At 52.0% G+C, this 26,292-nt stretch overlaps 9 protein-coding genes across 9 annotated transcripts; 4 read left to right on the forward strand and 5 right to left on the reverse strand.

The window, feature by feature from the left end:
• Nucleotides 1-4,334: 4,334 nt before the first annotated feature.
• Nucleotides 4,335-6,982, reverse strand: CCT5 (T-complex protein 1 subunit epsilon; the record flags this gene model as incomplete). Its single annotated transcript, XM_049360106.1, has 8 exons — nt 4,335-4,379; nt 4,734-4,822; nt 5,173-5,353; nt 5,400-6,560; nt 6,614-6,707; nt 6,773-6,821; nt 6,883-6,900; nt 6,979-6,982. 8 exons carry the CDS (start codon nt 6,980-6,982, stop codon nt 4,335-4,337), a joined length of 1,641 nt encoding a protein of 546 aa, XP_049205464.1.
• A 379-nt stretch (nt 6,983-7,361) lies between these two features.
• Nucleotides 7,362-8,336, forward strand: J4E79_011277 (uncharacterized protein; the record flags this gene model as incomplete). Its single annotated transcript, XM_049360107.1, has 6 exons — nt 7,362-7,368; nt 7,434-7,572; nt 7,625-7,664; nt 7,715-7,791; nt 7,839-8,187; nt 8,238-8,336. 6 exons carry the CDS (start codon nt 7,362-7,364, stop codon nt 8,334-8,336), a joined length of 711 nt encoding a protein of 236 aa, XP_049205465.1.
• An 852-nt stretch (nt 8,337-9,188) lies between these two features.
• J4E79_011278 (uncharacterized protein) lies at nt 9,189-9,566 on the reverse strand (the record flags this gene model as incomplete). The annotated part of the gene is made up of 2 exons (XM_049360108.1): nt 9,189-9,282; nt 9,424-9,566. 2 exons carry the CDS (start codon nt 9,564-9,566, stop codon nt 9,189-9,191), a joined length of 237 nt encoding a protein of 78 aa, XP_049205466.1.
• Nucleotides 9,567-10,871: 1,305 nt separating this feature from the next.
• J4E79_011279 (uncharacterized protein) lies at nt 10,872-11,680 on the forward strand (the record flags this gene model as incomplete). The annotated part of the gene is made up of 2 exons (XM_049360109.1): nt 10,872-10,939; nt 10,993-11,680. 2 exons carry the CDS (start codon nt 10,872-10,874, stop codon nt 11,678-11,680), a joined length of 756 nt encoding a protein of 251 aa, XP_049205467.1.
• Nucleotides 11,681-12,107: 427 nt separating this feature from the next.
• On the forward strand, nt 12,108-13,176 carry J4E79_011280 (uncharacterized protein; the record flags this gene model as incomplete). The annotated part of the gene is made up of 2 exons (XM_049360110.1): nt 12,108-12,335; nt 12,391-13,176. The coding sequence occupies 2 exons, from the start codon at nt 12,108-12,110 to the stop codon at nt 13,174-13,176; spliced, it is 1,014 nt and encodes a 337-aa protein (XP_049205468.1).
• A 14-nt stretch (nt 13,177-13,190) lies between these two features.
• On the reverse strand, nt 13,191-14,722 carry J4E79_011281 (uncharacterized protein; the record flags this gene model as incomplete). Its single annotated transcript, XM_049360111.1, has 5 exons — nt 13,191-13,507; nt 13,566-14,023; nt 14,091-14,214; nt 14,329-14,458; nt 14,555-14,722. 5 exons carry the CDS (start codon nt 14,720-14,722, stop codon nt 13,191-13,193), a joined length of 1,197 nt encoding a protein of 398 aa, XP_049205469.1.
• A 1,063-nt stretch (nt 14,723-15,785) lies between these two features.
• On the reverse strand, nt 15,786-17,807 carry J4E79_011282 (uncharacterized protein; the record flags this gene model as incomplete). Its single annotated transcript, XM_049360112.1, has 1 exon — nt 15,786-17,807. One exon carries the CDS (start codon nt 17,805-17,807, stop codon nt 15,786-15,788), a length of 2,022 nt encoding a protein of 673 aa, XP_049205470.1.
• Nucleotides 17,808-19,867: 2,060 nt separating this feature from the next.
• Nucleotides 19,868-21,469, reverse strand: J4E79_011283 (uncharacterized protein; the record flags this gene model as incomplete). The annotated part of the gene is made up of 3 exons (XM_049360113.1): nt 19,868-20,506; nt 20,557-21,174; nt 21,227-21,469. 3 exons carry the CDS (start codon nt 21,467-21,469, stop codon nt 19,868-19,870), a joined length of 1,500 nt encoding a protein of 499 aa, XP_049205471.1.
• Nucleotides 21,470-25,338: 3,869 nt separating this feature from the next.
• Nucleotides 25,339-26,212, forward strand: J4E79_011284 (uncharacterized protein; the record flags this gene model as incomplete). Its single annotated transcript, XM_049360114.1, has 3 exons — nt 25,339-25,666; nt 25,728-26,041; nt 26,096-26,212. 3 exons carry the CDS (start codon nt 25,339-25,341, stop codon nt 26,210-26,212), a joined length of 759 nt encoding a protein of 252 aa, XP_049205472.1.
• Between the last annotated feature and the right edge of the window lie 80 nt (nt 26,213-26,292).

The raw sequence follows: 26,292 nt of genomic DNA on the forward strand, positions 1-26,292 counted from the left end.
GCCGGCTTATTGCTCATGAGACCGTACCTGAAACCCAAAGATGGGGGTAAAAGTTTGCAAAAGCAACTGCATGTCTGATATCTTAGCAATGTTTTTTGTAACGGGCGAATGGAGAGGGGTGGATTTGATGATGTTTTCCCGTAGGATTGTGGCAGATTCCTTCGCTAACGGCCATCTTGTTCCACCTTCTGCATTCAGGCTGCGCCTTGCATGGGCCCTCTTTCCGGCACCTACCTTGGTTAGCTTATCGGTCGAGCCGTGAGCAAAGTCTGGAGACCTCGTGGGACTGAAGACGGGTTACAGTTCCATTACTCGGCACCTTGCCATCTCTGGCAACCCTTCCAGACGCCTGTATGACTGGTCTTCTCTTTGAAAGCGGCTTACAAAACGTCTTGAAAGTTTCCAATATAACGCCTCGAACATGGTAGTTACAGGCTGTTGCAGAAAGAGGCGGTTGGCGAGGCTCTTTCACCCGTCCCGGGCTTATGGTTCCCAGTTCCAAGTCTGGTTCGGTAACACTGCGTGCTGACTGTCATCTGCGCGTCTTCATCTATCTCGTCCTACCCGAACGCGCTTACGGTGTCAACTCGAGTGGTGGTCAGCCTGCGCTGATGTACCCGCTCCCATATTGAATTCATTACACTCAGCCAGCGAGAGCGTATTACCGTGCTGTCGGGACCGAGGCGCTGACCCCAGATACCAATCCTGATTCCAAGGTCTCACTCTATGGTCGTACAAGTCTACCTAGGGGTGCTGTAATGCTGTGGCAGGATGCTCGTATACCCCTTCACCGCCAGAAAATGGAGCTGAATTTGGACTTTGTTATTCAAGTGCCGCGCATAGCTTACGAAGATCGCAATGCCAGCCCGCACAAGACTATGATTGTGCAACACCCAAAGATATCGCTAACGAACTCAAGACTAATAACACAACTGCCGTATCATCTCAGCAGACCCCACGCGTTACGCCCGACAACTCATCACACAACCACATGTATACCAAGGTACTTTATCACACGGCCCGAGTCTTACCAAGACTTTCGGCAGCCTTACACCTCCATGGTTTACCACAGCCCGAGCGACATGGCTCTTCATCCCGTGGTTGCGGTTCGCATGGTTCATGGATAAAGCACAAATATCCAGCCTATCAAGCCCCCAGCATCCTATGTCATTTCCAGCCACCACCACTCACTCCCAAAGTCGGTAATAGACGCAAGCGAGAAATTCAGCTCCCATCTTTTGCAGGTTCCTGTATAGCCCCATACGTGGCCGGCAGGATGTCGCACCAAAAGCGCGATTTCGATCACGCAGTCTACCTGCTGTAGCACACCAACCTTAATCAAACGCAACGTCTAATTCCACATTCTGGAAGAATAGGCAGAACCTCTCCTCCACTGACAGACAGCCGAGGCGTAGTTATACAGGACTCTCGGCATCAGCGAACACCCCGTCGGTCGATACCTTCCGTTTCGGATCTGTTCCGTAGCCTCCGCGTCCGCATGCCTGGCGCAGTTACCCCAGACAGACGTCGTCGCGTGGTTCGGTTCTGCATGCGCTTTCACCGGTGCTTACGCGCTTCCTTCGTATCGGGGTATTATATCTGGCTGTACTTTATGCTATGTTGATCCGCCGTCACATCACATGCGAAGCTATTTCCGCGGTCCCATATCTCGCGACGAGTTTCGGAACACGAACTTCGGGCGGAACATGATGCTGACATCAGACGGCAGACGGCTGTATGGCCAACGGTGAGGGAGGGAAGGCTCGGGGCGAGAGGGCGATATTACTGCCCTGCGTTTAGCACGCTCGGGGCTCTTGCTTACTGTGACAGATGACTTGACCTCTGCGCTGTACAACACAACTACCCTGATAGCGTCATCAGCGTTCATGTCATGCTTTTCTTGCGACACTGGATACTTGGAGACCCCATCTACACCCCCGCATACCAGCCCCAGATCTCATCTCGCCACAGCCTTAATCCGGGCTGACACCTCGGGCGCAGTCAAGGGGAAAAGTGTCACCTGTCACAACTGAGGCTCCATGCGTCCGAACACGTCTCCAAGACTCTCACATGATTCTCCTCAATGCCGCTCTTGACCCGTGCCGTCGTCGAGCATTTTCGGCCCCTGCATGCCACGTTTGTCTCCACATCTACGCAGAGTATATCAACATGCTGATATGATAGCTATCATTACGTTCATGCACATTCACCAGTTTAGCATGAGATCCCGCCCTGCGCCCAGGATATCTTCGTCACGCGCTTCCGCTTCGCCTCATAGTCGATCCTTCGTGTATGGGTATGGGTAAGGCGAATGGCCAAACCATGCTGATAGTAAGATTGGGCGCGTGCCTGAATACCGCGGGCGATCGCTTAGCTGCATTTAGAAAATGCTGCGGTTTACTTACGCGAATGCATAAGTTTTGTTTGATATAGACTAGATGCGGTTCTCTTTCGATAAGGGACATCAGAGCGAATGGAGCGGCGACTTCCATATGGTAATTGTTGGAATGGGCGATTCGTTTCGAAGGATTGGTATGGTGATCGTAAGTCTAGATTTGGATGCGAGGGCTGATGCGGATGTGTTCGCTGTTGCCGACGAGCCAAACATGCGAGTACAGTACTCACCATAGGATGCGAGTGTTAGTTTCACACAGCGATCGAATCGACAAGTCGTCGCAACTACCGCAACAGCACCGTCTCTCACCGGCTATCCCCCACCCGCTACCTTCCACTCCACACTCTCTACTCGCCTACCACCCGTCCTAACAATACCCAATACTCGCACTCCCCTCCACCCGTCAATACATCTCCTTTCCACTCTCCCCAAATCATCTCCACATCCCGACCTCTCACAGCCCACCTCCACCTCAACAACACCCAGCACTACCACGCAGCAAATACCCAGCACTATACGCATAAACGCCTTGCAGCGACATATGCACCGAACCGGCTAGTCTGGGCTAGTCTGTTCCTTTCCCTCGTGTTGTAGTATGCAGGACGGACATATCCGCAAGGAACGGATTCCTTTCAACTAAGCGTGTCTGCGCTACTGACGTGCAGCGCTTCTGGATATGCAGGAATACTGCAGCGAAGGAGCATGTGTAACGTGGGAATGGAGGGTTTACCCGGTCGCTAAATGTCGAGGCGAGATGGAGCGAGGGGGAGCGAGGGTGGATGATAGTAGAGTACAACGTGGATGATGTGATAGTTATGGTGTTAGTGTAAGCGAGGTGTGTATGATGAGACGTGTGGATATGAAAATTGGCTTGTCAGGAGTTAGCTGTTCTCGATTAGCTAGAAGTGTAGTATGTTTTCTCGGCGACACATTTCTTGCCCAGTCACGGATGCTCTTACCAAAGGTTGATTAGTAAAATACGAAAAGAGTTTTTTTGGACCCCGACATGTAAAGCGTTATCCTTGAATTTTTGTCGATGTCTTTGCAATATGTACATTTGACAAGATCTCTCGCGACTAACATACACGCAATGTATCTCAAATTTCTAAAGGCTAGTCGGTTTTTATGAAGTTCATGTTTGCAACTTAATCGTCTTCCGAGAGCTAGCAGTATCGTTGACACACACCCAAGCTTCCCCTCATTCCTTTTCTACACTCATTTCCTCTCGAGAAGATAAGGACACCACATGCCGATACGCAGCGAATACAGACCGTCAGCCTGTCATGTTGATCAACTTCAATGTCTAACAAACAACCCATCTCGCACGCCAAATGATTCTCGTGTCGAGACCACACAAATCCCCTGCGTATTGTGTATTCAGATCTCTCGTAACGAGCGATAACGATGCGACGGGTTGAATCGAGGGTGAGGACAAAAATCAGGAATCGAATTTCCCGATCTAATCAACACGCGATCGAGTACGCTATGCGATGCACATATGTAGCATGCGTTCGCATCATGTAGAAAGAGTTCGATTCGATTCGCTTACGGGGAACCGGACGTGAGTGTCAAGAACGACGATCGTAGGATCAAAGGATTGGGCCTCAATGCCGCGGAGGGACACTGTGATGCAAAACATGATACGCAAGCCTAGGCGACTCGAATCACCAGATTCGTAAAGACAACAGTATCAGAGTGCGACGTCGACATCAACGGTTAGTAAAGAGCCCACATTGTATAGCACCAAGATGCTTGTATTGATTTTACTTTGAATAGTCTATGGGTATTAACGCCTTAGACATGGCTTCTAGATGTTGCCATCCAACATGCCCTTGCGCCTTCGCTCGACGCGCCCAACGACCAGGCACAGGCACAGTCACAAACACAAGTGCACAGATCAATCGGTGTGATAGGTACGGCGTGGTGACATGATCGGCATCTAGAAGTCCTGGTCGTCGTTTCCAGCAATGATGACGTTGTTGACCTGTGCGTTTGGTGTCAGTAGTTGTTTGCAACAAGGCAGTGATCCAGCGGTGAGGATAAACGGTAACACAAAGCGAAAAAAGGGAAGGGTGGTGTTTGTTCGCGTGTAACGACAACAATGCAACCTGCATAAAGCGCACCACCCGTGCGACGCTTTATCTTCGGCTTCCCCGCTTCCCCGGCCTTGCAAATCGATCCAGAAGACGGACGCAAGGGAGGGAAAGTGAGCAAAGCGAGGTTGCACAGACGGGAGGGAAGCGGAAGGGATAGCGGGAAAGGGAGTCACACCAAGGGTGTGCGGTGCGACAAACGACAATTCGTTACGGAACAAGGGCGGGAAAGTTACGATACGTACCTTGAGTACCATACGGCACAGCTGTGTAGCGAGCAACAGTTGTTGCCGCTTCGAGATCAAGGGATCGATCACGAAGTGCTCCTTCATATCTGTGATAACGCCACGTTAGCACAATCTTCGGTAATTCAGCCACCAATGAGGCCCATGACGTTGTGCATAACAATGACAGCAAAGCAAAGGTCTCAGATGACTCCTGCTCATCTCCACTTGTAGTTGCGTTCATGCCAGCGCAGCAAGTGGCGTGGCGTGGGGTAATGCACCGTACCCCACGGGGGCGTTGGATGCGGGAACTGAATGCGGGAACTTGGATGCATCACGGGTCTCGGGTCTCCCGGAGATAGTCCGTACTGCAGCTATGCTTGATAGCGGTGAGGCAGCCGGTAATCATAGAGACAGCCGTGGGGAGATGGTTGGATAACAAAGAGCGAAGTGCACTTACCGTTGCTTCCCGTCTGCATGCAGTCAACACCTAACCTGGTGTTTCCCTCCTTGGCTTGTCGGGACTTGATGTTGGCGAGGGTTTCGATGGGGCTAAGACCGGAGTTCTCAGCCAGCGCCATGGGGACGGCGTCAAGGGCATCGGCGAATGCGCGCATCGCGTATTGCTCGAGGCCAGGGCTCTGCGAAGTGTTAGTTGTTGTTATCGCGGAGCTCCGTAACGCTTACCTTGACTGCGGCATCCTCGACTGCGAGCGAGCATGCTACTTCCGCAGCTCCTCCACCGTATACGATACGGTTGTCGCGCACCAAGTTTCGGACGACACAGAGGGCATCGTGTAGTGACCGCTTGGCCTCGTCGATGATCATCTTGTTGCTACCGCGAACGAAGACAGTGACAGCCCTTGTGTTCGCACACTCCTCAATGACCAGCATCTTGTCGCGAGTGGTTCCGAAGGTCAGTTCCCGGACGATGCCAGCCTTTCCTAGCTTCTCTGCGCTGAGGTCCTCGAAACGGGGAACGATGCGTCCGTTGGTTGCGATGGCGATCAGCTCGATCTCTGGGCCTCCTACCCACCGTACAGCAGGCAGCTTGTTTGTGAGAAGAAGATGGTTGGCCTCGTCATCGAAACCCCACTGACATATTACTACGTTGGCGCCCGTGTTCTTGATCTGCTCAATCATCTCGGTGAACTTGTTCGACTCGTAGTTTTGTAGCTTCTTGAACTCCTCTACGGTGGTGATGTCCAACTTGTGCTTGGTCTTGGGCTTCGGTGGCTCGAATGCGCATGTGAGGATGGCGAGTTTGGCGTCCTTGACTTCCGACGGCATCTGGGGATGCGAGAAGTCCTTGTCTATTATGACACCCTTAACAAGCAATGTGTCCTCGAGCGATCCACCGACCTTGCCGTCTACCTTGATGAGCTCGAAATCGACGTCTTTCCGCTCGAGATCTGCGACCGAAAGCACAGCATCTACGGCGATCTTGGCGAACTGGTCGTGCGCCTTGGAAACGATCTTGCTGCCCAAACTTGTCTTTGCGACCTTGAATAGCTCTTCGGTGTTGTCCTTGGAGAAGTGGATCTCGTCGCTGACCTCGTCGAGCTTGGCCACGGCAACCTCGCAAGCCTGGTCGTACCCGTCTGCTATCCTGATGGGGTGGATGCCCTTGTCGATAAGGTCTGCTGCCTGCTCGAGAAGCGCGCCCGCCAAGACTACGACACCAGTTGTTCCGTCACCAATCTCGTCGTCTTGTGATTTGGATAGTTCGACTAGTAGCTTCGCGACGTGGTTGGAGATTTCCATCTGGGAAAGAATGGTGGCGCCGTCGTTTGTGACCGTGATGTCTCCGTCGGGCGAAATCAGGATCTTGTCCAGTCCTCGTGGTCCCTAGTTTCATAAGTTCATGTCCTCTTCTCCTCGACTCGGGCGTTGGTGCGTACCAGAGAGCTCTTGACGATATTCGCGACCGTCTTGGCCGCGAGGATGTGGGACTTGACAGCATCGTTGCCGTGTTGCCTCTGCTTCTTGCCTTGACTGTCCCGGATATTAGCTGCTGCCTCTTACTGAGCCTTGGACCCTCTCCATATCGTTCCACGTACTCTCTGACAATGATGAACGGCCTGCCCGATTCATCCTTCATCACCTGCGCTGTACCCCACTTTGTCAGTCGTTGATTCACGGGCGATTCGTAGTAGATTCGGACGCATACCGTTGGAAAGGTCGACCTCTGTAATTGTATAACGTTAGCACGTATATCTCACTACCGGGGGTTTGGGAGTTCGGAGCTGTTGCTGCCCGCACTTACGCATCTTTGCGGTGTGAAAATGCCCGCTGAAGTAACAAATGCACGACTCCGAAGAAGTATCAGACTACAGGTACACACTAGGAGGGAATCCCGGGTATGTTTGGTAGTGAGGGGTGGTGGGGTATGGCCAAACAGCTGCCATGTCGGTCTTGAAATTTCCCCAGAAGGGCTTGGCATCAGGGTGCACGGCCGCGAGTCGCGAACGCGCCGTCCGCCAGCTCCAAGTCTCCGATCTGCCCTGACGCTTGCTGCCCCGAGCTGCCACCACACCCATCCCAGCGCATCGCGGGCTTCCAATCGCGCTTATCCGAATCGTCTCGAGCTCCACGAAGCTATCTATCCGCGTTATCTTCAGTTCCTATTCATAGCGACAGCGATTCGACATGCCTCGTGAGTCGCGCCCGCCTGCCCAAACAATCACCATACGCGTAATATCCAGCTGCTAACTTGCGCAGCTGCTCTTAGCGATCACGGGTCCTCGGACGCCGAAGACGTCCCCGCGCAGCCAAGAAAGGGAAAGGGAAAGCAGCCGGTGCAGGAGGATCCCATAGACGACGAAGAGGACGAGGATGACAGTGAGGTGGGAGAGGACGAGTACGCGCAAATCCATATGTACATGGATCGCATCGTGCTGACAATGCGACAGATACGTCGTTGAGGCGATTCACGGCCACAGATTCACAAAGGTGCGCGCAAACACCACCTCTTTCCCACGCGCAAACACTGACAACACCAGGGCGTCCTCCAATTCGACGTGAAATGGGAAGGCTACGACGACCCCAAGGACCGGACATGGGAGGCAGAGGAGAACATGTTCGTTGCGGTATTGCTCTGTACTAGGTTGAGACTGACAGTCGCAGGGAGGGAGCCATTGACGTGCTGAACGAGTACTTTAAGAAGATCGGAGGCCGACCAGAACCCAAGGGCCAGAAGCGGAAGGGACGACCATCGACCGCCGGCATCAAATCCGAGTCTGGCACCCCGTCATCCTCCACGAAGCGCGCCAAGGCAGACAAGCCAGAGAAGAAAGTGGTAGAATGGAGCCCACCACCAGGCTCATGGGAACACGACGTCGACCACATCGACACGGTGGAGCAAACGAAGGACCCCAAGACGGGCCAACTGGAGAAGTTTGCATACTTGGTGTGGACAAATAAGCAAAAGACACAGCACCCTCTCAAGCACGTCTACCAAAAGTGTCCACAAAAGGTGCGTTTGAATGCCTTCTGGATATCATTCACCATACTAACATCTCGCAGATGCTCGAATACTACGAAAGCCACCTAGTCTTCACCGAGAACGTGGACGAGCCTCTAAACGGTGACGACACCAACGACACAGTGATGAACGACGACTAATCCGCTTAAGTCGAGTAGTACCCGAAACCGAAATTGCCGATCAAGATATTCCCTTCCGGTGAAGTTCGATTCGACTTCGCCCCCGCGATGCCATACGCGAAGATGCTACCCAAAAACTTTCGTTCCCCGACATGGTCACCCACCACACCTCTTCTATCGTTCCTCCAGTCGCCGACCGTATCTCCCATCACACCTCCTCCTCCTCCTTTGCGCAAACCACCAACCGTGTCCCGGTTGATACCCACGGAACAGTTTTCATCTTCCAATCCTCTGATGCGCTTGGGGGCTGGGGAGGACCCTGATCAGCTGCAAAAGGGTACACATGTGTCTGCTGGGTACGGTGTATAGGCACCGAATGTATTATAAGAACTTCTTTGGATAGGTACGGAAAGGGAATACTGGAGTATCAAGGCTTCGTTCAAGCGGTTCCAGTTTCGCATTGTGTATCTGGTATCGTTCGGAATTTACAACGTTCATACTTGCACCCAAATCCTAACGTGCAACGCCTGGTGAAAACGATCATGTGCTTCGCAAGTCTATGCGACCAAGTATATGCACTACTACAATTTGTAGGCGATGTTCCCAATCTAAAGCATCTCTCCCAAGTTATGACCAAAGGTTCCAAGTCAAATCAAGTCGAAATAGTTCACAGACGAGGCAATCAAGAGAAATGGTTTTAAGTAACTTTGAGTATGTGATTCGTTCCATTCCATTCCATGCGCAATTGTATATACAAACATAACAATAAGCTCCGTAATAACGTTGCGGGTATCCCAATTCGGCCCAGTCCATACCATGCCAATTCAGCATGACTTCTTCAATCTTCAATCGCATTATCTCGTTCTCGTTCTCTTATAAGTTCAAACTCCAAGGCGCAAGTCGCATAGCCATGCAACCGCAACTGCCTGTAACGCCGATGTAAATGCGAACCACATCGTCCTTCTCTCTGGTGATGTGTTGTCTTGTGTTGTACTGTAGTCATAGCGTCGTTAAAAATGTCTCTTTTGTATCTCTTCTGTATCTCTTTTCTCTTTGTGTATCGTTGCTCCGTGTTGTGTGGTGTTGTGTGATGTGACGAGCCGATTACACGTTCTCAGTCATATCCGAAACAGACGACGCAGTGCCGCCGACAGCCATGCGCGTCTGCAGGTAGTAGATGAGGTATGCGATGGCGGCGATGAGGATGAAGAGGATGAGGATGATGAGGAAGATGACGATGTTGCGCTGCATGGTTGCGGTTGGGGGTGGTGGGAACGAGGGGGTCTCGTTGGTTGGAGTGGTTGAGGTGGAGGTGGTGGTGTTGGTGGTTGTAGTTGGTGTTGGTGTGTAGTAATGCGATGCGATAGTCTTCTGTAGTAAAGTCAGTAAATCGTCCTTTCGTAAACGGAGTAGTAATTGTATGCGCACTGTAATCTCAGCGCAAACAATCAATGGTTTTGTATAACGCGGTCGTGGTGGTGTCCAAGCTCGCTATCGTCCAAGCAACACTCAGTAGTCAAGTGATGGTATCCTGGAAGCAATCGAATGACCAAGGATAGCGATAGTAGTACGAAGGAACTCGAAAAGTACAAGTGTGTGTGTGTGTGTGTGTGTGAGGGGAATGAGTTAATAATATCAGCGAGGAAATCTGCAAGCCAAGTCGTAGTCCATTCTGCAGGTGGCATGCAGGCACTTTTGTACAGACGTGGCGGGGTGCGTGCGCCGCGTGGGTGGTTGGGTCGCGTCCATGGCCGGAGGGGCTGGCGTGGCTGGGATGCCGGCGTTACTGGCGGTGAGGCTGGGCTTGAAACGTTGGTTGACGGAGTTGATTTAATTGAGTACGTGGTGATGCGTTTGTTGAGGGAAGCTTGTTTTTTGCAATTCGATTCAGGGTAAAGTGAGATGGAGTTTGTGGTCGATCATCGGGGGGACGGGGAAGGCGCGCGGTCAGGTATTCTGGGTCTTGGCGCGTTCGGGGCGGGAGAGCGATCTGACGGTTCGGTCTTGCGACGACTTCACCACCCCTTTTGTGACTTCATGATGAGCTGTATTGTCGTCGCCGCCAAACATGCGCACATCACGATCCGCTACCCCGACGATTCGCCGCGCAACAGTTGCGAATCAGCTTCATCTGGTACCCCGACGGCCTTTGATGACTCTGGCAACGAGCTGTTCACATAAGAACTCTCGACCGGCGCTACTGTCCACGTAATCCTCTTTTGCTTCTCTTCCGACAACGTCCACAGTTGAGTTCATGATTAGAAACTCATGCTTATAATTGTTGCATGTGGTGAAGGTCGCGATCAGCAAAGTGGTATTTCCCGTCTCTCAGGTGAAGTTATCTGGTTCGCAAGGTGAGTGCCGTCAAGTACACTCCGGAAGGCGATGCATCAGCGGCTAGGTAGTAAGTGAGAGGCAAATCATCCCCGATGTTAGTATACTTAAGCCTCTCATTCTTTTTCCACTCCTCAGACATTATCCTTCCTTACCTCCTCTACATCCGGATCGACATCAGAGTCGGACAACAGTATGCCACCCAAGAGAACCCATGCCGAGATGTCGGCTACAGGAAACGAACCGCCTTCGCTTGATACTTGTCCGCAAGGAAAGCATCTGGTCGCTTTGTGAGTGGCTTTGGTCTTCCCCAAAGTTCACTCGACTAAACCGTTTTTGACAGTGCACAACGAACGGATATACTCATCAAGATATGTGTACACCCTACGAACGCCAGCTCCGGTTCCGTTTACGTGCCACGTGAGCTGCTACGTTCTGTCTATCGCCCCGACCATAGCGAAGAATACCGTCGGTCCAAGTCTGGAGAATTGGAATTATTGGTCCCCGGACTGTACTGTTCCGAGGTACTTGGTCTATTCGTACAGTGGCTCTACGTTGGAAAGTACACCGAGCTGGGTGGTCTAGTCATTGCATTTAATGAATCCCCGATTCCGAACCTGACCATGTACAACACCGACAGGAAAGACACAATGGAGTGGGCAGTCAAGGCTGCGATACTGGCTTGGCTCTTGGGCGACATGCTACAAATACCCGGGTTTCAGAACTATGCTATGGAACGCCTCCTTGCCGCTCTTGCACGCAAGTCAAAGCAGCCACAACTCACATTAGCCTTGTGTTTGTTTGTTTGGGGATATACAGACTCTAGCGACGTTCTAGATTGGGTGCTGATGGACTTGGTCATCCGGAACTGGGGTGATGCAGCCGTTGTTGATCTGGCAGACTTGGACTCATGGTTTTCTTTCATAAGCGACCAGCCGTCCGACACCAGGGTCAAGTTCATGGAGGGGACGCTCATGTCACTTGAAAAACGTCGTGAGAAGGTCTTGGTGGCGAAGGAGTATCTCGTCTGAGTACCTGAGAGCACGGACGAGACATCAGCTTCGGGAAGATGAGGACGGACAAAAGCAAGACATGGTAGTCGCTTGGGATGGGAACTGGAACAAAAGTACTTTACATCATCCGGATAAGTCCATCGTACCTGGACACTAGATTCATGTCCGGGGCCATTTGCGTTACTTGATTTGGTTACCTCATCACTATGAATTCAGCATCTGCTACCTTCTTCTCCTGAACTTCGCTTCCGAGCCGCCCGTCTTGGCTACTAGTTCCTTTCCAGCCTAGGTCTTCGTCTATGCGAAGTAGCCTTGGGTACCATCTGTCTCGATGAAGCCATCGATCACAATTGCCATATAAATAGCCGGTAGCCCAGACATGTATTGTAACCCGCTTCCGATATCTCTTTTTGCCTTCCCTCAATGCTCCATAGTCCCATCAGCCATGAATGTCGAACGCTGCATCAGCCTTCACAACGAAATCGTACGACACGGCTGGGTCGGCTCAGGACGGTCCCCAGATACCCTCGCCTCGCATAGCAAATCCTGGTTCGAAGTATTTGGCGATGAAGCTGAAGTCGAACGGTCTGCACTCTCACCCGACCTAGTCCAATTCCTCGAGCACCGGAAAAAGGAGGGAGACATCGAGAAGAGTGGCCTAAGTATTCGAAGAGTACTGGGAACACGCGCCTTGGGTTTTCGTGCCGTACAATGAGAATATGCTGAAGCACAACCTCGATGTGTTGGAGAAGCTCGTTGACGCGATTGAGAGCCGCATGCCTACAGCGAGTAGATCACAAGCAACCGACTCACCTGCATATGGCCTGTTGGACGACAACATACGTGACACAATAGACCTCCCTCAGCGATTCGCATTCAACTTCCTATTCCGCGCCCGCCGGCCTCGCTTCAAGATGATAGCTCCCGGTCTCCGCATTATCCCATCCGCAGACTTTCCGGACCAACCCTTCCGCTCCTACATGTCCAAAGACAAAGAAGAAGTGCCACCCGTACTACTCTTCCAGTCCGACCTAAACTTCTTCGAAGACCCAACCTGGACTCCGCAAAGTCCAGACGACGCCATGGTGCCGAACTTCTTCGACTACCGCGATATCAAGACTTACCCTTCTGGCTTGTACCTACTGCCTACTAATCACAGGAGTTTGGAAGATGGGATCTCATGCGTCTTGCCGTACGCTATTGGTGGGAAAGGGTTTGCGAGGCGAGGCGATGGAACAGATTTCGCGGGTGGAGAGGAGTGGCGTGGGAGAGATAGCTTCACAGAGTTGTATCAGCCTGGAAGACGGGCGCTTGAAGAATTTCAGGCGCAGAGTCTGGCGGGGGTGTTGGAAAGTTGGCTGGGTATGGTGGAGAGGGGGGATTGGGAAGTCGATGAGAATGGGGTTGTGGGTCATATGGAGACTTGGAGGGAAGCGGATACGGAGGAGGGGTGGAGGAAGTATGTTATATCGAGTGAAGAACCATCTAACTCCGACTGGGGTTGGTATACATAGGAAGAGACCTTCTTCTAAGGCAGAGATGCTTCAATAACAACATCCAACGCATCCTCATGAATCCAAATGCCCTCAATCTTGAGTCCCAACGACTCGATTAACTCGCGAAATTGCGACTCCGTTCGCTCTTGACCAGAAAGTGACTGCATGACATTGACATCCATGGCCGTAAACGCCCACGGTGCGTTCCGATCGGGTATGAGGAGCTCTTTGATGAGAAGCTTGGAGTAACCAGGCTTCATAGCGAAGACGATATTGCGCAGGATGCGGCGACATGCGTCATCGCTACTGAAGTCATGGAGAACGTGTTGGAGCATGTATGCTCTCGCGCCTTTGAAGAACCGTTAGTGCCTTATACGTAGGATTGTGATGCCACCGTAGAGACGTACCTTTGATCGGCTGAACCTCATTCCAGTCCCCAACATGTGCTTCAAATCCATCTTGCTCACTCCGATCAACAATATGCTTCAACTCCTGCAGCACGAGTCGACCTTTGACATCCTCCCCAAGCGCTTTCCTCAACAGACCCAGATCACCCGCATCGCCGCCTCCAATGTCAACGAGTAGCACCTCCTCGTCAGACACAGGTCCACCTTCCACTAAACGCTCTCTGAACGGGTAGTACCCATCTTCCCAAAAGAAAGGTTTACCAGCGTTGTACATCTGAATCATTCCGCCGAATCGCTCCCCCATCGCTGCGTCTTCGTTGAAATACGTGTAAAGCGATTTGTTGGAAAAGCCATGGGCGTGTTGAAATGGGCCGTTGTTGATATTGGATGGGTTGCAGTGAGAGATTGAGTCAAGGAATGAGGGGACGCGCCAGCCTACGTTGTAGAAGTCGTCGAACCTGTTGTGGGTGTGGTATGAGTATTGAGACGTATGTATGTGCGTGAGAGTATGAGTTTGGGGCTTACATGAAGTGCACAGCATTTTTGAATGACTTTTGTCTCAAAGAAGCTGAGAGGCGAGTGCTTGCGTAGGCATCATGATCGACTTCGCGGATCGTGCCGTTTGCTGCTAGATGGCGTAGGAAGCGTGCTGTACGTTCTTCATTAGTATCACTTCATGAGACAAAGATTTCCAGTCCCTCCAAATAGTTCCGCATGCCAATCTTGAGGGCATTTGTTATAGTTTGCGATAGTGCACACATACCAACCAACCTTGCATCCGCCCCCGCACCCTCAGCAATCCGCTCACACGACACCTCCTTCTCCCCAACATCACCCAACGCTTCGAAAACTCCCCATTGCAAAGCGAGTCGAATAGCGAGATAATGTCCAGGCTGAATGCATTCCGTCCGTGGTTAGCGCTAATCGACCAAATGCAGTAGCCACAACCCCGCAAACCCAGCAAGACCACCACGACCCAGGAGACGTACCTCATTAAACGTCACCCGGAAGACAGCTTCATCCGGTCTTTCCAACTCGTTTCTGAGCGCTTCGGCTAGACCGCTGAGTTGGAGGCGCTCGGTGTTGCTGAGTTGAGCGCGGAGGGTTGGGGCGGCGGCTAGGAGGGTTTTGAGTTGGGAGAGGGCGTTGGACTCCATGATATGCGGATGGTAAAGAAGGAGAGTAAGTTTCGTGAGTAGATTTGACTGACGTTGACGATGATACGACATCTATGATAGATATGCCGGCAGAATGCAAGTAGCCAAGAAGGCGTATCGCGCCTGCCATTCCAGGTCAAGCGCGGGAAGGCAGGAACGGTGGGGTGCATGATTTTGCTCATATGCGCCAGGGGTATACTTGGGAGGCTGACGACGTTTGTATGGTGACCTTGATGAGTTGAAGAGAATGTGATGGTGGGCTCGCTGATCTGGATTGACAATTTCACATGGGCATCGTCTACACCCCGCCCACTAGGCTCGCGATCTTTCCCTTCTTTCTCTCCAACCGTGCCCTGTCCATCTTCCATTGACCCCAGCAGCATGCCAATCCAAAGATTATTGAGCCTCTGGGAGGAGGAAACCGTCCGTAGAGGGCTCGCATCTGGGAGTGACCGAAGAGTCGAGCTAGCATCGTCGGTTACTTCTGAAAGAACTAGGTTGTCAGTGAAACTTTCCGTATCTAGACAAGCTAGTTGTACCTTTTTTGGGGTGATGTCGGACCGTGGACAGGAATGAGAAGCAGTTGTGTAACGTGGGTTGATGAACAGATAAGTCGTAGTTGTCGAAGAGTGAAAGTAACGCCGTTTAATGTCGTTTGTAATGGAGAGAAGCGAAAAATGAATGTTATACACGGCGACATATATATGGTGAAAGAAACGTTTGGCTGTATATACGTGACGTGGTAGCGATAGAACATAGCCGTGGTTGTGGTAAGTCAGACCCACTTCATGTGTGCGGTACCACCTTCACCCAGCTCCTCGAGCTCAAAGACAGCATGCCAGTATGCCATAACCATATACATTAAGAAAAAAGGGTATATACAACCACTTTGCGTCCTCCAAAGCTTCCGAGCTTCTAACAAAGAGTAGCTCAACACTATACAAAAGCTCTCATCTCAATCTCAATCCCCAAGTAACACCAAAACGCCATCCTTTTCCTGAATCTTCCTATCCGTGCCATCTTATCCCTTTCTTCTTCAGCCATTCAATGCATCTCATCCACCTCACTGATAAAACCTCCACTTAACCTCCTTACACGCCCACTCCTTCTTAATCCCATTAATCCTCTCAACCTCCCACCCACTCGTCCACTCCTCATCCCCGACCTTCCCACCCAACCGAATCACCTTGCTGAGATGGCACTCTCCCTCCCCCTTCGCCGTATACCGCCATTGCAGACAGTCTTCGACTTCTGAGCAGACAGCCTGGCAGCGCTCAGAGCTATCTGGTGCATCGGGATGTTTCTCGGCGAGCTTGTCCCAGTTTGGTGGTTCCTTTTTGTCTTCCTTCATATCCTTGCCTTTTTTATCGTCTTTCTTGTTGTCTTTCTTGTCTTCGCGTTTGGAGATGCTGTTCGAGGTGGGGAGGGCGCCGGCTTCTTGGAAGACGCGGGAGTCGGGGGGTGGGGCGGTGTCGAGTTTGAGTTTTGGGGGGTCTTTCTTGTCGTCTTGCTGGGTCTTGTCTTCTTCCTTCGGGGTTTCCTCTTTCTTGGCATTGTCTTGCTCTCCCTTCTCTTTCTCTTTCTTCTCGGCATCCTGCTCCTCCTTCTCCTTCTCCTTCTTCGCAGCGTCGTCTTTGAGCTTTTGCCGACGTCCTTCTGGTGCAACGATCTTCGTGTCTTGACTGAGGTTGTCCCAGCCCACCTTTTGCGTTTCGATGTGCGGTTCCACTGAATCGTGATAGGCGTCGCGGTACAAATATGGCTTCTTCCAGCCATTCGCGGTGGTCCACTTCTTCTCAATATCCCACTGCCTCGTGAGTTGGTCGCCGCCAAGGTGATTCCATGACACGGCAGGAGCACACCAGTGCTTCCTGGTGTAATCAAGTGTACTTGGCTGCTCACTCTGGAGAAGTGGCCACGAAGCGTAGAATTCCACGTGTGCGTCGCCAAGCGCCTTCGCTAGCATCAAGTCGCCGCAGCATTGCTCGCCGTTGTCCGGTTCCCACTTGGTTGCGTAGAGCTCATCGTAAGATTTGGAGTACCGTCGCAGTGCACCCTGAGACATCATGATGCCTGCTCCGCGTTGCGCTACCTGTGTACCTGCGATGTAGTAGGGCGCTCCACTGTAGTACGGTATCCGATAGTCCAGCCTGTTCAGCCATTGTAACAGGTTCGTCCAGCTCAGACTCGTGTCGGCTTCGATGAAGACAAAGAACTTGGCACTGGGGTTCATGTGGTACGCCTTGTACACCATGGGCAGGAACTTCCACTTTTCCAGCTCCTCCAGCTTCTTCATGTCTGGCTTATGCTCCGCATCAGCATGCATGAGCTGGTATTCCTGGAATTCTTGGTGTTTGAACTTGGTCTCGCCGCTTATGGAATCGAGCGCATCGTGTACTTTGTGCCCTTGGAATTCGCCGGCGTGGTCGCTGAAGATGGCAAAGGTGGGAACGCAGGCTAGCAGATTGCTGAGGTGGCTGTTGAGCTTTTCGATTTCGGCTTTCGATGTCTTGAGGACGACCATGACGTCTTTCGCTCCGTCGGCGTCGTTGCAGAACTTCTCGACTGCGTGTGTAGGAATGGCGGCTTCGGCGGGCTTCGTAGTTGCAACGTCCGGCTTAGCCGCAATCGGAGTCTTCGACGCAGGTATCGCCTCGGTGGCTAGTGTTGTAGGCGCTTCCATTGCGCCTGAGCCCGTTATGCTCCCAGACTTATCACCACCCTTCAACTTTTCTTTATCCTCCCATCTTCCGCCATCTTCCTCATACTCCGCGACACCCGTCCCTGTAGGCGCGGGTGGTGTTGTCTTTCCCTTTCCACCTTGCGCTCCCTTATCGTCCCATCTGTGATCATCTGTCTCCTTCGGATGATCGCCATGTGCTATCGGCGTGGATGTCGCGTGCGGAGTCTCGATGACAGGCGGCGGTATTATCGGTTCGGTATGCACATTCTTGTGGTCGTAGTGGTCGATGACGGGTATCGTGGGCTGGGGCGTCTGTTGCGGCAGGCCGAAAGTCCAGAAGAAAGTCAAGAGCGAAAAGGAGACGATGATGATGGCGAGCCGTGAGGGGGTGATGAGCGGCATTGCGGCGATAGGGCTTCAACCGCCAAAGTTGGGATTTGAGGTTTGGTTGAGATTATTTTAGGGCATTGAATTAGACAAAGTCTTTGAGTGAAAATAATCAAGTCATGGTGGTTGCAATCGCCAAAGTCGCGAATGCCCCTCTGAGCGATGATCCCGGGAATGATGGATGGATGAGGCGGTGGCTCTCACCCCTTGGCTGTGGCGCTCGGTCTAGCAGGCGCGCCGGAAGACGCGCTATCACGACGCTTGACCTGCCCAACTCCATTTTTCGGTCTTCGATGCTGACGCAGATGCTTGCTTTTGGAAGAACAACTAGAGACTTGAAATCGTATCTACTACACTACTGTATTATGCAGGGGCTTCTGACAGCTGTCACCACGTGTCGAGGGCGCGCCCGCTGGCGTAGCTCACAATATCACGTGATGCACTTTGATTCCTTTGCATCGACAACACTGCACGCATGCAACGCGATTGCAATGTTTCACTGAGCCGTTACGATAGCTCCTACAGGTTTGCAATCACTCTCCGGCCTGAAACTGGACGCCTTGCGTTCTATTCGGCGTCTCTTTCCCGTATTCAATCTCCGTCCCACCGGAGTTCCTCCGCTGTCCACAACTTCATCACCCAGCATGCCATTACCAAATCGCGCTTCTTACCGTCCTTTTCGATCTCATCTGTCAACTCCAGCGCGAACTCTTTTCTATTCGTGTCAAATTCCGTTCTCACCAACGAAGAATACGCGTTCGCGGCACCCAGCCCCTCCTTGCCAGTCTCTTCCCTCGCCACAACCACCCCCTCAGCATCCTCCCACACCCCCTTCTTAACGCAATACAAAAGATGCTTCTCAGGCTCACACGTACCTCTGTAATCGCACACATGATGCTGAGCTTTGCATTTGGTAACATGCCAGATGCGCGTCCACTGGCCGCCCCAAAGTGACTCCCCAGAAGTCATCTGGATGCTGCCAGGTAGTGTTCCAGCTTTCTTGCCGCGCATCTCGAATTCGTCTATGCTATATAGCGTTTCCTCGCTACTGTAGGGGATCGGTTGGTCGCGTGCCGTGTGTGTGGTTGGTACTGAACACGATCGCGTCTCGCGTGCGTGTACTGCGCGGATACGCAACTTCAATACCGATCCGTCAAGATCGAAGTCTCGATGCAATTGATATCTCGGAACGTTATGCGTCGTGGTGGCGTATATGAAGGAGCCCTCTAGTCTGAAGGTCTGCGCTTCTTCAAGGGGCACAAGGTCGAGTATCGTCGTTCTCGCTTCTCGTTGATCCTGAACTTTCGATCGCGATTCCTCTTTGTATTTTGGAATCGTGTGTGTTTTGGCGAGCGGGCGACGGGCTGTAACGTTGGCGCTTAGCAGCATCGTCTCTGGTGCTGCGGACGGGCTGCTGCTTGGGCGACTTGATGCCGACCACATGCTAGATGGAGAAATGGCTTCGTCGAAGAGCGCCTCATCACCATGCGTAATTGCACCCGTCAGAACGTTGAATGGGTTCGTCTCTTTCGCATACGTCTTGAACGTGAAAGAAGGGTCAACAAGTGGGATTAGGTCGTCTTCAGCAGATGCGGTAAACTCAAATGGGCGGCTGAACATCGTATTGGCTTCTTCAATGAGATTAGATGATGGGTATACTGCTAAGCATAGGACTGAGGGTCTAAATATCTATCCGCAATGTCTCTGAGTGTTCTACGTCGTTGATGTATCAGCCACGATGGGCGTCTAGATTAATCGTTGTCGGCACCTCGCATACACCAGCATGCGCTGTATAAGTCGATCGCGCAAGGAGGAGCTGCAGAGTCATCTAGCAGTATTCAAGCGATTGGACTGGAAAGGCCGTGGTGTGTGGGCGTGGCGGGTTGAGCTGTCAGTAAGCATGTGAATAAGCGCAGATCACAAGTTGACTACGCGCGGCTACTCGCAACGCGCATCACAAAGCACTTCGAAGCGAGACATAAACGCAAGGCGCGTAGCGAATGAATATATTATTGTATACAGCGAGCGAAGGCAGCGTACGTAGCCAAATATCCTCCTAGCCACACGGCTCCAACCTACAATGGCTGCCCATCCTCACCCAGAATCGGAGCAAAGAAGTTGAACTTGCCAAAAGGATCATACTCCTTCTTCAGCTTCCTCAGCTTCTCCAGCCTCCACGGCTCATACCCGTACAACTGCTCCGTTGTCTCGTCACCCCTCGCATAGTTGATGTAAGACTCATACGGCTTGTTCGTCCCGTTAATCATCGTATCGCGAATTTTGCCCGCGTAGTCCCACGCGAGCGCGTCAAGACTAGCGTTCTTGTCATAGGTCATGAACGGAGAGAAGAGGAGCTGACCATCGCGATCGGGGTATGCGGTGCTGTCGCTGGGAATCTCGCCAACGCGGTTGGTGGAGTAGCTTTCGAGGAGGACGGCGGAGTTGCGGAACTCGGCTGGGAAGGTGGTCATGATGTCGATGACTTCGCGGAGGGATGGGGCGTCATATGTGTCTGCTGAGACGGGGACGAGGGAGCGCGTGTAGCCCTTGGTGCAGGAGGGGCCGTCGCTGTCGGCGCCGGTAAATCTACTGACGCCGCCGAGGTCGGTTATGCCTGATTCGGTGTTGATGGGGGACATCGCGTCGAAGGGGTCGGTGTATTGGGCTGGGACGGTGTCGGCACCTTGGTAAATTACCCAGATGATGACGATGGGCTGGTGATGTTAGTAATTGGACGGTGTTGAGGGAATGGATGTAGACTTACGTTCACTGGGTCCACCTCTGGATCGAAAGAGAAGACGATGTAGTGTTCCAAGCTCACCGACCTGTTGGCAGCTGTCATCCAGGTATTTGCGACTGCTACAACGTCTTCCATCTTGTCGTGCGTAAAGAAGTAGCCGCTGACAGCCCATCCATCCACCACTGGCTTCTTGTCATAGATCTTGATCTCAGCCTGAGTCACGAGACCAAAGTTGTGACCAGCGCCACGTATCGCCCAGAACAGGTCTGGGCTGCTCTCGTTGACGGTGATGGCGGTACCGTTGGCTAGGACCATACGCGCGGAGACGAGCTGATCGGATGCTAGGCCGTAACGTCCCTGATTCCAGCCATGACCTCCTCCGAGGATAGGGGAGACGTAGCCGACGCAGGCACAAGCCGTTGTCATTGTTTGCTTGTCATGGAGCCCTAGGAAGTCAATGACGTCGCCATTGAGAATACCGCCCTGAATCAATGCGGTATCGCCATCGTCGACGATGAAGATATCGTTCATACCCCGCATGAAGATTCCGACGGCGTTGGTAATGTTGTTGAGGTACGTCGTCGTCGCGTGAGCGCCCGAGATGGCGTGGAAGGGCTTGTCGTTGGCATTGGCATAGAGGATCTGGCTTGAGGTTAGCCAAAAGAGAAGTTTACCAAGGTAAGTGTCTACTAACAGTCTCCTGAACATCTTCTTCAGTCGCAACCTTTACGATCATATCGTAATGCGGAGTCTGCCCAGCACCCCATCGTACAGTGGCATTGGCAAATTCTTCTGAGCCTGGCAAGTAGACTTCCGCAAGCTGACTCAACGAAGACTTGAAAAGCTTGAAAGATGAATCAGACATATTCAAAGAAGCCTGAGCGGTAGCCACCCAGGCCGCTAGGGCGGTCGCTGTTGAAAGAGTGTTGCGCAACATTGTTGTGATTCGATCCGATGAACAACAGATGAGGTACGGAATTCCATACTGTAGACTTTGGTCTTATACAATTTCGGATAGTGGTTAACTACCGTGAAAATTGCGTGAATTGCGCGCCTCACCAACTTGTCGCCGTTGTTAGTTTAAGGAGCGCCCTTGGTCTTTCCCGCTTCTCCACCAATTCCAACATTGTGGAACAAAGGAAATGTAGTTCACTAGCATCCTTGTTCCCGACACAATGGGTCAGGCGTGAGTCGAATGCAAAGGGTCAGTTCGATAGGGCAATCGTGAAAGCCATCACTCCTTCCGTGCAGGTACCGTGGTGAACTGATTGGTAGCCACGCGTGAAGCTTACTACGAGATCTTCGGAAGATTCATTGAACTGCCAAGTTCGGCCGAAAAACAAATTGATAGAACAGAACGAATATGGAAAAGCGTTGCTAGCGGCGTTGGAGCGGCGTTGGAGCTTGCGGAACGGATGATGATGCGCGCTGAGTCGAGACGCGCGTTAGAAGCGCGTAAACATGTTGGATAAAGACGACGACGTGACTTCAAAGGTTCGAAAATACCTATGAGAGACCGAATCCTGACCTACTCGAATCAAGGATCAAAAGTGGACTTCGTGTATCGATGCGCAACCGATCATACTGGATAAGTTCAGGACGCCGCATCGTAGGTATACTGTCCCGCGGCAAGACGATTGCTGACACGAGCCTTGGAATTCTAGAGGGACATGCCCCTTGATGGGCCTGCGTCGAGTCGCGAATCCGGTGTCGCCGCGGAAAGCAAAGTGTACGGCACAGGTCCAGAACACCTACGTAGAGGGCAAGCTTGTTCGAAGGTGCTGAGAATCGCCCCCAGATACGCGTGCTAGTATGTCATAAATCACGCTTCCAGGGTAGCACTTGAGCGTGCTGTGAGGCTATAAGTCTGTGGACGTCGATGGGTGTGCCTGGAGTGAATGAGATGAGGACGGGTGAATGGGCGCCAGATGCTGCTGCCTCCAGGGCTTCGGCGGGGGTAAATGCGCCGCCCCGCTTTCTAACTGCCACAACAAACAACACCAGCACCAACTATATAGCAGCATCACTCCCGTACCATCTGCGTTTGTTGATCGTAAATTCTGAATCATCGCTCGATCCGCGTTATTCGTAAATGACAAAGCTGCCTTGCACGCCCTCACAATACCGTATTCACTGGCTGCCCGCATAACCAATCCTTAGATGCCTCGCCTATCGTTACGCGCATATAAGATGCGCTTAGCATGGAACAGCAGTGTAGTTCGGGAGCAACTCTGATCCATTGCCAGCATTGATATCTTGCTCAGTAATTGCTGCCAATTTTTAGCGCTTTGCGTGCCTTGCTGCGACAAGCGGAAGGGCGCTTTGCAATTGCCATCTATTGGTAGCTGACATGCACCGCGCTAGTGCCCCTTCCAGCTCGAGGGGCGCCTGCATGGAGGGGCACCACCCGCATAGCCTCATCTCACTGATACTAATATACGCGTCTTTTCTCAATGGCTTCATCATCACTCTATCAATTCAGTCTCTTCCCAGTCCCCCAGTCTCCATCTAATATGACACGAAGACGCGTAACTAGCGACGATACCAGCGATCGCGGTCGCAATGTGCTCGCGCACAACTCGCCTAAAGCGGACGACGTCTTCGATTTTGTTTCCACTAATTCTGGCCTTGCATCCCATCCCTTCCACGACATGGAACTGTTCAGCTTCGAACAGCCCGATCTCGAACGACTTCAACTCGAACGACTCGATTACGATCAGTACGGTTGCCTTATGGACCTTGAGCCATACAATTCATTTACATCTACCGTGCAAGCGGGATCCGAGACTCACAGTCGGTAAGTATCGAATAGACTAACCATTACAACATTAAAGTGAATATACTGACCCAATGGATGGGAGCACGTACTTTTGACTCTTCCCGGCCCACCTTTTACGTAGAGACTTCGGGCCCGGAAACGCTTCTCTCTCTCCTTCATGCCCTCTTTGTCATTTTCCCACGGTATCTATCGGTTAAACACTCCTCACGAATCGGGTCTTATATGATTCCGTTGGTTGTTGTGGTGTTTCATCCATAGAGCCTTCCTAGCATTCATCACAACATCTGTCTTCGGTTTCATTTGCTCTTCCTTCACACGCCAATTCCTTTTCCTTCTCGACTTCTGTGTTCCGTTCATCCTTTGTAATCATTTCGTATGACAGCGTCTTGTATCATTTCGATCTGGGCCTGCAGTGGAAGTCAACAGGTCTTGTGTTACCATAAGCTTCAGCGGATGATACGGTGTTTCATGATCTGATCTCCTCGCCATGGCGAATGTTGGTAATGGTAGCACAAGACCAAACGCAATGCCTAGATCATCATACTGCTCCCATCTAGGTACAACAGATACCACGCCTTCCCTCCCTCCCTCCAGAGCCACCTTCAGGGACATCTCTATGATGACCCGGGCGAGCTTTTGTCCACCATCGGTTCGTGAAATGGAAACATCATATCAAAATCTATGCTGACCCGCGAGCAGGCACATATAATGCTCAAAACATGAACACCACGAGTGATTACGACGGGGGGAGACTGCGTCACGATTCTGCGAACATTTTGTTCGACGGGTCGGTGAACATTGAACCCCTAGAGTCTCACTTCCTCAGCCTGGAAGCCTATGGGGATGATAAAGACGACGTCATGCTCCGCGATTTCCCACGAGACCAGGAAGTTCCTTCCGGACAAGGCTCCCCGTACATGCCTTCTTTCCGAATCGAGATCAAGAAGCTCTACGTCTGCACCCAAGACGACTGCAACAAGAAATATTCGCGCAAGCAAGATCTCCAACGCCACTATCGAGGAGCTCACCAAAGAGATCGGTCGTTCCGATGCCGCGCGCTCCTATGCGAAAGGAACACCCGTGGGTTCCCTAGGAAAGACAAAAGAGATGTGCATGAGAAGAAGATGCACATTGACATTGGAGGTGGTGTTTGGTTGTGAAGGGAGTAATGGCGGAACGCACGCAAGACGCGACAAGAGTAGCCTTTTTGGCGGGGGAGATCATTCCGCTGTCAGAAAACTACATCGTGTACGCGACGACAAGCTCTTGCGTCATGTCGCACAGTCTGGGGCGCCACGTGGGATATACGCACGAGGAGGTTTCGGGTTACGGCGCAGTCTTGCCATGTCTTGTTTACTACGTGGCGTTCATGCTGTCTAAGCGATCCTGCAGAGCTCAAATCGAAAGCATTATCTACTTTTAGCGAGCCAATACATGCTAATCAGCTGGCTAACTTACCTGATTCCTGTCTGCGCGCTTCTCCTTCCGGCCGTGTGATCACCCGTTCGGTCTTCCTGCGTATTACCCATGTCCGACTCCCGGCGCATCGGTGATTCACATGACTCGACCGACCTCTGCCTCCGACTGATACCAGCGCATCATAATTTTAAAGTTGTAGTCTGCCTCGCATTGATTGAGATCAGCTCGCGAACTACACTGATCGTGACTATTGGCAGTAGTCGCGAAATTAGCTTTCGGCAATGCGAACTTCCCCGGCGGTACTGCGGACACACCCTCATGGCCGCAGTCAGGCGGATACGGGCCGCCACGACACCATACTGATTGGGGAAATTCTTACAGCTTTACTTGCCCCGACGGAGTAACCCTTGCTGAAGAGCACATGGTTCAGGGATGCAGGGCAAAACTTTCGTGGCACAGTCCAGGTGTGCTCTGTTTGCGCGTACTCCTTATGCTGACCGCTGTGTTACCTTGCTCTCTTGCTCTGTCAAGTCTCACCTACCTTTCTGCATTCATCCTTCTTGACCACGTCCGCGGAACCGAATTACCAACTCTCGCAAAAAGAAATCATGTCGAGAATTGCTTGTGCCTGGGCGGAGTTAGGCGAGGATGCTAACGATGCCTATCACTGGTACGAAACCACGCATATACCCGACGCCCTGGTGAAGATCAGGTCCACCGCCAGACATGCAGAGCAAGTGGAAGACAGCCCATTCCAGGAAGTACCTGGGATTGATGGCAGGTTCATGACCATCTACGACCTACCAAAACAACCAAGCGCGCAAGACCTGGATGCGCGGATATGCCCTGCGCTGGACAAACTTCCGAATGAGGCGAAGGTAGACACACGGTTCTACACAGAGCATAAGAACTGGTTTGGAGAGGAGTGGCGCGGAGGTATGTCATCCTCAAGATCATGATACAAGGATACACCATGGAAGCTAACACCCTGCGTCAGATCCCCGCGATGTCCAAATGTGGGTCGTAGTCCTTTGGCAACCCGCCCCGGAGGTTCACGACGAATTCGTAAAGTGGTTCGGAGAAGAGTTTACGCCCGGCATGCTCGAGAGTCCTGGACTTCTTCGCACGCGCATCTTCAAGCTCGAGCACGCTTCGCTCATCCAGGACGAGAAGTACAAACAAGTGGATAAGGCGTCAGTGTACCAGTACATGACGTTTTGGGAGTTCGATAGCGAGGAACTGCCATGGGAGATCTTGGTATACCTGGGGTCTTCAGAGAGGTGGAGACATTATGTGGAGGGCGGACTTCTGGTACGTCGCGTGTCACTAGTCAAATGAGAGTGCTGATAGCTAACAAAGTCGTAGTCGTGGCAGGTCGGACAATTTCTGGTAAATAACATCTATCCCGACATCGAGGACGCGGACTCCCCGGCCGTCATGGGGGCGAAGATCATCGTAACCCCGGTCGCACAGGAGACGTGAACGTTGTCGACACCGAAACTGATGCTAAGTAGGAATATCAGGATTTGGACGACGATATCAGCCAACATAGCGGAAGTGAT

Source organism: Alternaria viburni (genome assembly GCF_023758015.1).
Source record: "Alternaria viburni strain BMP 2772 chromosome Unknown scaffold_39, whole genome shotgun sequence".
In the NCBI taxonomy this organism is placed as follows: Eukaryota; Fungi; Ascomycota; class Dothideomycetes; order Pleosporales; family Pleosporaceae; genus Alternaria; species Alternaria viburni.